The sequence below is a fragment of the Rattus norvegicus genome, chromosome 9, assembly GCF_021556685.1.
Source record: "Rattus norvegicus strain SHRSP/BbbUtx chromosome 9, alternate assembly SHRSP_T2T, whole genome shotgun sequence".
Classification (NCBI taxonomy): domain Eukaryota; kingdom Metazoa; phylum Chordata; class Mammalia; order Rodentia; family Muridae; genus Rattus; species Rattus norvegicus.
The window spans coordinates 6,041,654-6,052,645 of record NC_141542.1 but is presented as its reverse complement, the minus strand read 5'-3'; the positions used below and the strand labels follow the sequence as shown (position 1 = coordinate 6,052,645).

The following is a 10,992-nucleotide window of genomic DNA, read 5'->3' as shown; positions in this document are numbered from 1 at the left end:
AATCTAAGCAGCCCTGAACCTATCTCCATATAACCTTGGGGAACTTGAGTGGTGCCGCCCCACCAGATACCCTGCACCCCAATGTCTGGTCTGCGCACCCCCAGGTGCACTGAGCTCTTCAGTAACATCACTGAGCTCATTGAATAACATCAGGACGCTACCGGTGGGCTGTCATGCTACTCATCCGCCACAGGGCTTCTTTTCCTGCCTGGTTCCCCCACCCCCACCCAGCCTTGTGCAAGCAGTCCAGGTGTGCAGGGCCTCCCTGCCCCCTCCACCCTAGCCTGCTCCATTCTAACGATTCTTTTTTTTTTTTTCTTTTTTTTCCGGGGCTGGGGACCGAACCCAGGACCTTGCGCTTCCTAGGTAAGCGCTCTACCACTGAGCCAAATCCCCAACCCCCCCTTTTTTTTTTCTTTTTTCTTTTTCTTTTTTTTTTTTCTTTTTTTTTTTTCTTTTTTTTTTTTTTTGGAGCTGGGGACCGAACCCAGGGCCTTCCGCTTGCTAGGCAAGCGCTCTACCACTGAGCTAAATCCCCAACCACCATTCTAACGATTCTTGGTGAGCACTAGGCGCTAGGCATCTATGCAGTGAACAAAGAAACTAGAGTTATGGGCCCAACCGCTTGCAAGGCACACCCTTCCCTCGAGCATGGGCCATGGGAAAGCAAATCCTGGTCTAGAAACCAATGGAGAAGAAAATAATAAACAGAACAACTCCAGGTACAATCACAAGTCATGAGGTCGGAAGTGACCGGTGCCCACGTGGGGGCTGGGACAGAGGCACTTCCGGCTGGGGAAGCCAAGAACATAAGAGGTATAGAGAAGATTTAGAGTGGGAAGACAGGAGGAGGCTCCTGGGCTGGGACGAGTAAGAGGCAGCAGAAACCATGTGAAGTCTTGGAAGTCCTGAGGGGAAGACTTCCAATCTTTAACTGTTTTTTGAAACAGTCTAGCCTCCAACTTGCTCTTAGCTGAAGATGACTTAGAACTTCAAAGCCTCTTGCCTCCACCTTGCTAGTTCCGGGCTAACAAGTATGTACTACTACACCCAGACCATTTGTGGGACTCTTACAAGGTTGTCCCTCCAAAGATGTTTCAAGTATCTCTGTGAGCCCCAAAGTTGTCTAGGCCCTCGCCTCCATGATCTGGGAAAATAGGGGTTTCTATGGTGAGGAAGGATTTCCCAAATGGGCTTAACCTCCTGGCACTGCCACACTTGGAAAGTGGGGTCAGAAGGATCAGTAGTCCAAAACCATCCTTACATAAGATCCTGTCTCAAAAATGCATATAAACAAAAATAATTAACATTAAAAGTCAGGATAGGGGGTTGGGGATTTAGCTCAGTGGTAGAGCGCTTGCCTAGCAAGCACAAGGCCCTGGGTTCAGGCCCCAGCCCCAAGGAAAAAAAAAGTCAGGATAGACAAGGTGGGTAGAGGGTGCTTGCTGCTGAGACTGAAGACCTGACTCAGTCACTAGACATGACACAAAGAGTGGAAGAAACTGACTTCCAGGAGTGCCAACCTTCATGTGCATACGCCCATACACATAATAAATAAATATATACTTTTTATTTATATAAAAAGGTGGCATGATGTCACTGTTTATGAAAACAATTGCACAAACCAGACAGACAGACAGAGCACAATGAACAGGATCAGTCCGTGGAGTATCAGGACATCTGGCTCAGGTTTTAGTGTCCTGAAGCTTATTACATACCCAAGACTGACCTCAAACTTAGCAGTTCTCCTGTCTCACAAGGATTGGGATTACTTTAAGGATCACACAAAGTTGCCCATGCTGGCCTTGAACTATTTCAGCTTCCAGAATCGGCCTCCTAAATCCCTGTGGTGACAAGCCTTGAGCTCCAGGCTCAGATTGGAGGGTTCTGGTGTGCTATTCGATCAGGATTGCGGTGTGGGTGGTCCTGGAGATGAGGCAAGAGGATAATTAGGAGGTCAAGGTCATCCTTGGATACAGAAGACGCTCAAGGCTCGGGCTAGCAGAGCACCTGTCTCTTTCCCGGAACACTGGGTGGAGCGATGTCACAGAGGTCACTACAGCAAGGAACCCAAGGGATCTGGGTGATACTCAGGGGAGGGGGAGAATGTCTCTCCCCCGCCCAACTTCCCATGTCTGTGGTGAAGTCCATCGAGGTAGTGCTGCCCCAAGATGCAGTCTACCTGGCCGGCTCGAACATAGACGGGCAGGTGGTCCTCACCCTCAACAGCACCCTCGTGGACCCCGTCGTGAAGGTGGAGCTTGTTGGTAGGGGTTATGTTGAGTGGAATGAAGAAATCGGAGAGACCCGTGATTATAGTAGAGATGTTATTTGCAATAATAAGGCAGATTATGTACATAAAACAAAAACATTCCCAATAAAAGGTAAGAATTCAACCAGCAGCCTGGGGTGGGAACACAGTAAACACATCTGCTAGTCAATCAACAATCTCTTAGGAGTATCCTGAGAGTTAGAGATAGGCAGAGGGAGCTTATGTTAAATAATTACCAGTGTGAAGACATGAAGAGGCAAGAGTCAATCAAAATGAACTCCCAAAGACCCCTGGGAAGTACTGTACTCAGTCCTGCAAACGGCTGTGACAGGCCCTCTAAGTCATCATTCTTGTTAACTTACATGCACCTTTGCCTCTGGTATTGAGACTCAAAGATCACAGGAGCAGAGGGGAGAGCAGAAAAGAGGGACAAATTCTCAATCCAGCCAACCCAGGTCTGATATTACATCACCCAGACACCCTGAGAGCTCTGTCTCCCTCCCAAATTCGTGATTGGGTGGTTGTGGGTGTTCAAAGGATTTCCAACTTTGGTATTTTATTTTTAAAGATGGTGTCTCTGTGTAGCCCTGGCTGTCCTGAAACTCACTCTGTAGACCAGGTTGGCCTTGAGCTCAGAGATCCACCTGCCTCTGCCTCTTGGAGTGCTGGGATTAAAAGTGTGTGCACCACCACCCCCTGGTTTTGTTGTTAGTATGTTATATTAATTTTTATATGCATGACTATTTTACCCATGTGTCTGTCTGTCTGTACCATGTATGTGCCTGGTGCACATGGAGGTCAGAAAAGTGCATTGAATGCCCAGGAACTGGAGTTACGGCTTGTAGGTGCTGGGAACTGAACCCAGGTCCTCTTTGAGAGCAGCCACTGCCCTAAATGCTGAACTGCCTGGTCTTAGTTTTGTTTTTGGTTTTTTTTTTTTTTTTGTTATTTTTTTTTCTTTTCTTTTTTTTCAGAGCTGGGGACCGAACCCAAGGCCTTGCACTTGCTAGGCAAGCGCTCTACCACTGAGCTAAATCCCCAACCCATTGTCTTAGTTTTAAGAAAGGGTCTTGGGGTTGGGGATTTAGCTCAGTGGTAGAGCGCTTGCCTAGCAAGTGCAAGGCCCTGGGTTCGGTCCCCAACTCCGAAAAAAAGAACCAAAAAAAAAAAAAAAGAAAAAGAAAAAAAAGAAAGGGTCTTACTCCAAGTGTCAGGAGTGTTTGGTTTTGGGGGGTTTTTTTGTTTGTTTGTTTGGTTGGTTGGTTTTTTTTTTCTTCATTGAAAGATCTAACACTTACCTGGGAACAGTATAGCACTTTGGAGGCTGAGGCAGGAGGATTATAGACAATTTGGAACCAGTGTATGACACAAGAGTTCTGGGTTCCATTCCCAAAACCAAGTAAACCAGGCATGAGGATACATGCCTGTCACTCACCATTGGAGATGGAGGCAGGAGAATCAGATTAGGAGAGCAGGTCTTCCTACACAGGGAGTTCCAGGCCAGCCAAGCTTGTCTTGGAAAACAGCACAGCAACAATAGCAACAAAGAGGAAGGGGGACGGCTGGAGAAATGACTCAGCTCTTCCAGAGGTCCTGAGTTCAATTCCCAGTAACCACACGGTGACTCACAACCGTTCTATTAGAGCTGGTGTCCTTTCCTGGTGTACAGATAAACATGCAGGCAGAATACTCTTTAAAAAGGAAGAGTTTATAACCTGTGATTCACTCAGCTACTCAGACATTTATTGAGCACCTACTGTTTTCCAATGTATGTTGTGTTAAACTTACAACACTAAACACAACTGATAATGTTTCTAATGTTACAGAAATTGCAGGGGAGGGGAGGCCACAGAAGGTCAGTGGTGGCATGAGCCTTTAACCCCAGCACTAGGGAAGCAGAGGCAGGAAGGTCTCTGTGAGTGCAAGGCCAGCCTGTTCTAAATGTGAGCTCCAGAATAGCCTGGGCTACATAGAAAGTTCCTGTCTGGGAAAAAAAAAGGAGTAAGAGGTATGGAGGGCCAGAAAGAAGGCTCATCAGGTAAGGCCACTTCCTGCCAAGGTTGAAGCACAGGCATACGCACACATACCAAACAAAAATGCAATAGAAAAAAAAAAAAGAAAAAAGAAAAAACAGAACAAGCCAGGTGTGGTGGTACACATCTTTAAACCCAGCACTTGAGACAGCCAGGGTTACACAGAGAAACCCTGTCTTGAAAAAACCAAAAAGAAAAAAAGAAAAAGTAGTTCACAGAAATGGAGGCAGAGTAGGACAGCTTCCTCAGCTGTCTCAGTCAATCAACAATCACAGGGTTGTGGCTAGTGGTTAGTTCCCACCAGCAAAGGTTCTGGACTGTTCTCACATGTGGCCTCGGTGTGTTTCACTTGCAGATAATTGGTTAAGGGCAGGCAGCCACACCTTTGACTTCCATTTCAACTTACCTCCCAGGCTCCCATCCACCTTCAACAGTAAGATCGGCCACATCTCCTACTTTGTGCAGGCCCTGTGCATGGGCCGGGAGCATATCCTGGCCAAGAAGAGGCTGTACCTGCTGGTCCAAGGGATTTCTGAATTCCGCCAGCGGAATCTAAGTGAGGTACCCAGGCATCCAGGGGGTGGGAGCAAGAACAGGAAGGCTGCTGACTCAGACTCCTGGGTGATTCCACAAAAGGAGGCTCAAAGGAGCAGCGATAGGGCTTAGTAGATAAAGGTGATTGTTGCCAAGCCTGATTACCCGAGTTCAATTTTAGGACCCATTTGGAGAATGAAGAAAAGAATCAACTTCAGTACTTTACCCTTGCCCCCCAGCCGTTTCCAGTGCATGGTGAAGCCTGGGCATTCTCCCTTCCCTCCTTCTGCCCACCCCCCCCACCACACTAATTGTTCAAAAATTTTTAATAAAAAAGGTAACTCAGAAGCTAGCGCAGGACCCTAGCAGGCGGGATGGCTCTGTGGTTTTTACACCCTGGAATGTTTGGCAGAGAAGTGACTGCTGGGGCCACTCCAGGCCCAGTTCATAATGGAGCTCTTCTACCAACCCCCCAAAGCCTGCTAAAAAGCCAGTGAGGGCATTGGAAGAAAGGGTCAAGGTAGTTTGTCCAAGAACACGAATGGTTGTCACAGTGGGGAAGCTCCTGGTATGGAATATATGGAGGGCAGGACTTAGCCCAACACCCTGCCTGGCACAGGACACCCACAGAGAACAAACAGTTCTTCCCCAGTGTCTCTGAGAGAACCTTCAGTGACTTGGGCCCAAGTGACAATGGAGGGCCTCCTGGTTGCACAGAGCCTGGATACTCAGGGTGTATCCAGAACACCGTGGCATCCCAAACACCAGTTCTGAGGTAGATTTGAAATGATACTGACCATCATCCATACCCGCAGAACCAAGCCATGTGAGTCAGGAAAGAGGGCCCTGGGTTGGAAGTCCAAGTTCAAATCCCAGTACCCACTCTGTCTGCCACATGACTCCATCCCTGCATGGGAGAAATGGGTACCTCAAACTAGGAGTGGGCATGTGACTCTAGCAGACCCAGTGGAAAGACAGAGAACAGGGCTTCTATAAACTTGGGTCTAACTCAGGCCAGTGGCATAGTCCCCACATAGAGGTTGTCACTTCACAGCAACAGAAGCCTGGAATTCAGCCAAGCTCAGGGGGGATACTGGGAAGACTCAGGACCTGAGCACCCACTGAGAGCCTCAGCAGGTGTGTACCCTCTCTGGGGCCTGGCTTCATGAGAACCAGAGGTTCCCTGCCAAAGCCCTGGAGCTGCGTAAAGCCCAGTGTGAGACAAGGAAGCCTACGTGTGACCCCAGCTTTGTCCTCATTTGAGGCCTGCCGAGGCCCCGGTGCACCCACAGAGTTGATGTTTTGGACACACAGGGGGTAAATGGTCCGTTGTTGAGAAGGCTGGGGAGAAAGGAGAGAAGCTGAGAGTAGAAGATTGCCTATATCTTTGACCCTTTCTTCCCTTCCTTCCTTCCTTCCTTCCTTCCTTCCTTCCTTCCTTCCTTCCTTTTCCTTTATTTTTACATTATTTACCTTGCTAACTGCACATCTAGGTCAGCTCGTAGGACCCAGTTCCTCGCTTCAGCCCTGTGGGCCCAGGGATTGAACCCAGGTCTAGAGATTTGGTGGCAGGTGCCTTTCTCCACTGAGCCATCTCAGAGCCCCAAGTAGGAACCTAAAGAAAGCTGAAAATCAATTTAGCATGAATGGGGTTTATTGGCCCACCCATCACCCTCACCCTGGCACTTGAAAGGCTGCAGCAGGAGCATGGCCATGTGTTAGAGGCCAACATCAGCTGCCTAGTCGGACCCTAACCATGATAATAACAGTAATAGAAATAAACCGGGGGTAGTGGTGCAGGCCTTTAATCCCGGCCCTCGGGGGAGAGAGGCAGGAGGATCTCTGAGGTTCAAGGCCATCTTGGTCTTCAGAGCAAGTCTCAAGACAGCCAGGACTACATTAACCCTATCTCAAAAATAAAATAAAATAATAAATAAATAAAGCAACATAGTGGATTCAGACAGGAAATCACCTATGAACAAATGCAGGGGGTACAGGAGGAAAGTCGGATGTCAGCTCAGTACTGCTCATACCCTGCTTTCCTAGGAGCTGAGACTTCCAGCTTTTTTTTTTTTTTCTTTTTTTTCAGAGCTGGGGACTGAACCCAGGGCCTTGCACTTGCTGGGCAAGCACTCTACCACTGAGCTAAATCCCCAACCCCTGACTTCCAGCTTTCAAATCAGATGAACTTAACCAGCAAAGCCTCTTAAATACTTAATTCAAGAAGCATTTTTGATTATTTGTTCAAGATAGAGTTTCTCTTAGTAACCCTGGCTGTTCTGGAACTCAGTATGTAGACCATACTGGCCTCAAACTCAGATCCCTTGAGATCCTACTGCCTCTACCTTCTGAGTGCTGAGATTGAAGGGTTCATAGCCATGACTGATTGCTCTTTTTTTTGGGGGGGGGGGTTTGGTTTGGTAGCCCAGGCTAGCCTTGAACTTCCTATGTAGCCAAGGATAAGGTTGGAATACCTGATCCCCCAGCCTCAGCCTGTTAAGTGCTGGGATGACAGGTGTGCCACTGTGATTGAAAGGCTTCTTTGGTGCTGGATTGGAAACCAGGGCCTTGTGTATGCTGGGTGAGTGATCTGCCCAATGAGTTATAGCCGTCTCAGTCCCATGCTTTTTAAAACAGATTCTATATCATAGTCTGCCCCCTTCTTTAGCCCAGGCTGGCCCTGAACTGACCATTCTCCATCTGAGCCTCCTGACTACTCCGAGGTTCCTAGGGCTGGAAACACAAACCTGGACCCCCACATTCTCCGCAGTGCCCCCCAGGCCTGCAAGAGATTCTGTAAGTCTCAGGGCTATCCTCTTCCCTTTACAGAACCCACTGTCTGTAGAAGCTGAGAAGAAGGTGTCATACAACTGCTGCAGCCGGGGCTGGGTGAGCTTGCATGTGCAGATGAGCAAGAACACCTTCGTGCCCGGCGAGAAGGTGACATTCACATCAGAGATCCGCAATCACACGGGCAAGTACATCAAGACTGTGGTGTTCGCCCTCTATGCCCATGTGCAGTATGAGGGCTTCACGCCAAGTGCTGAGAGGCGCCGGCGGGCAGACAGCAGTGAGTTGCTGCGACAGATGGCCAATGCACGGATTCCAGCTTTCAACAGCACCACAGTGGTTAGCGCCTTCAACCTGCCCCTGGTTTTGTCTGTGAGCAGTGGCTCCCAGGAGAACGAGATCATGAGGACCAGCTATGAGCTTGTAGTCACTATCCACCTCCCCTGGTCCTTGTCAACGGTCAAAGCCGGGCTCCCCATAATCATCACCAGTGCCAGGGAAGACAAGGCCAACTGTCCCCAGGTGAATGAGTTACCATATGAGGATCATCTGGTTTGAGTGCCTGAACTTTAAATATTAAAAGCTTATTGTAACTCTGAGTTGTCTGGTAGGCCTAGGGCTAGCCTGGGATGTACAAAGCCCTGGGCTCTATCCCCAGTACCATATAATCTGGATGTCAGAGTATACACCTGTCATCCCAGCATTCAGGGATAGAGCAGGAAAAACAGGAGTTCAAGGCCAGCCTTGGCTGCTAAGCAAGCTCCAGGCTAGCCTGGGCTATGAAGACCCTCTAGGGTCTTAGCAGAGCAGCCGTTGTGAGCCAAGTTCCCAAAGGTTAACTATGTACATGTGAACAGAGACCTCCAAGGCCTTGAGTGGTGCCGTACACCCAGCACCCTGCACTGGGCAGGCCAAGGCAGTATAATGAGAGGTTTAAAGTCATTCTTGGCTATACACTGTGCTGTAGGCCAGCCTGGGTTATGTGAGACCCAGAGAGTTCACTCCACAGCTGTCATTAGCTATGCAGCTAAAGCCTTCTGGAATTTTCTATCTAGCCCTACAGCTCTCTCAGGGAGTCTCCTTAACCTCTACCCCTGAGGCAAGCATTGGGGACACTTCCTGTGTGGAGGTTGATGGCAACCAATGTGTCAGGTGAGCCAATGGGAGAAAACAGCTGGGGCCACCCTGCTTCCTGTCCCCCACAGAGGAGCCCCTAACTGCCCCTGGCTCCTAACTTCAAAATAACCCCCTTCCCAGCAAACCAAGTCACTCAGTTGCAACCTCTGCAGGGTAGTTGGGGAACAGAAAAAACAGACAGGTGGGGGAGAACTGTCCACACTGCAAACCTCAGCCACCAGTGCTGTGACCCATCTCTCCCACTATCTAGGAAATATGAACTCTGTCATCTAGGGCTGGTAGAAGGAGCATACACCTCTTGTCAATTAGAGGGACTTAAGGGTCTTATTGAGCTGGATGCCACCCCCAAGTTCTTTTTTTTTTTTTTTTCTATTCTTTTTTTCGGAGCTGGGGACCGAACCCAGGGCCTTGCGCTTGCTAGGCAAGCGCTCTACCACTGAGCCAAATCCCCAACCCCGTCCCCCACCAAGTTCTAAGTGACACCTATGTTCACTTACTCGGTTTCAAGGTGGTCACCAGGACAGCAACACCTGTCAGTCTCCACTTAGGAGACCAGTCTCCATGCAAAGAGACAACAGGAACAACTTGTCCCCACTAGCACGACAACATGACCAGGATATTCTGGTTGCTGGTAGTACTCTAAGTTGCGGGCCAAACCAGGGCACCCAGGCCCAGGCTGCTCTCTGTACGGACTGGGAGGGCTGTGGTCCCAGAGGGATTGGGTTACAGGCCCCACAGAGCACAGCCCTTGAGCCAGCCAAGATACTTACACACTGAAATCTGCCCACTGGCCCACTTGCTTTAAGTCACCCCTGCCACCAGGCAGTCTGCAGGGTTGGCCTCAGAGCCCAGAGAAACAAGAGACCAAGGAGACATAGTACATGCCTCTCAAAGGATCTGGAAGTGGCCAGAATGTGGAAGCCAGAGAAAGGAACGCAGGTGACTCAAGGGCCTGGGAGAAGCTCTGCCCAGACTGGTGGACCACAGGTCTCAGAGCTGTGCTGTTTCCCCAAGCCTACCACCACCTCCTCACAGGTACAGCAGCAGCTGCTGCCTTGAGGCTCAGGGGGCTGGGGATAACGGAACAGCCAGGTTCTGCATGCTAAATGACCCCAGCTTCCTGTGGTGAGGGGCAGGACCAAACCCAGCGGGCACAAAGGCCCTGTGAGGAGGAGACATGAAGGCAGCTGGCCGTCAGGTCACTGAATTACAGCAAGGGCTGGCAGCTGTTGACTATCCTTCAAAGAGTAAGGACACAGCAAGCTCCTGTTTCATCTAGCATCTTCCATTGTTTTTCCTGTTCCAATCTCATATAACTCAGGCCGGCCTCAAACTCACTGGGTAGCATAGGAAGCCCTTGAACTGATCTCCAAGGTCCCCTTGCCTCAGCTCTGGGTGCTGGGGTGACAGGCATGTGCCACACCTGGGGGATATAGTGCTGGGGGCAGAACCCAAGTTTTGTGTATACTGATTGAGCACTATGCACCAGTCCCTAATTTCTCCTAAAATTAAAAGAATACCTCTCATTCCAACACTGGGAGAGAGACTGAGGCGGGGGGGTTAGCCTCAGTGAGACAAAGTAAAATTCCTTAGAGGCCAGTGAAATGGATCAGCGGGAAAGGGAGGGAGCCGCTGCAAACTCAGCAAACCTTAGCTCAATTCCCCAGGCTCCACGTGATGCAGAGAAATTACTTCCTGCACGCTCTTTTCTGACCTACACACACACTAGTGGTATATGAGTGCCCCCTAAATAAATAGATGTAATGTACACAGTCACTGTGTAGCTCTGGCCATCCACCCGGTATCCCCTCCTAAAGTCTTAAAGCTATTCTGCTGGCCTGTCTTCCGACGGGTCTCTGAATGCTACCAAGCTGAGAAGGTTCAGTACCAGAGAAGGCAGTCCCCGTTGAACGCCTGGTATACACAGCTAATAGGCCAGGCCCGAGGTTAATAGGACATGCCTTCTATGCCACAGGTGGCCTGGACGCCCATCAGGGACCCAGGAAAGGAGGCGCCATTGGGGAAAGAGAGGGGAAAGGAGCTGTCGGGAGTGGGGCACAGAGAGAAGGGCGCTGTCCGGGTCACAGAGTGGAGGGGCTCGGTGAGGGAAGGAGCGGCGTCGGGGGCAACGAGGGAAGGGGCACCTTTGAGGGGTACAGAAGGGAGGGGGCCCCCTTCGGGAGCAGGGCGCCATCTGGTGGCAACACACACCATCCCGCCACTGCC

General features: G+C 49.9%; 1 protein-coding gene across 3 annotated transcripts; it reads left to right on the top strand.

Annotated features, from left to right (window-relative positions):
* Positions 1–820: 820 nt before the first annotated feature.
* On the top strand, positions 821–8,228 carry Arrdc5 (arrestin domain containing 5). 3 transcript variants are annotated; one of them, XM_087567630.1, is made up of 3 exons: positions 821–1,034; positions 4,661–4,866; positions 7,669–8,228. In XM_087567630.1, exons 2-3 carry the CDS (start codon positions 4,780–4,782, stop codon positions 8,185–8,187), a joined length of 606 nt encoding a protein of 201 aa, XP_087423756.1. In that variant the 5' UTR covers positions 821–1,034; positions 4,661–4,779; the 3' UTR covers positions 8,188–8,228. The 3 variants fall into 3 exon arrangements, with proteins under 3 accessions (XP_087423756.1, XP_087423757.1, NP_001102878.1); XM_087567631.1 differs by lacking the exon at positions 821–1,034 and adding an exon at positions 2,041–2,384 and having other exon boundaries at positions 4,719–4,866; NM_001109408.1 differs by lacking the exon at positions 821–1,034 and adding an exon at positions 2,132–2,384 and having other exon boundaries at positions 7,669–8,223.
* Positions 8,229–10,992: the final 2,764 nt, after the last annotated feature.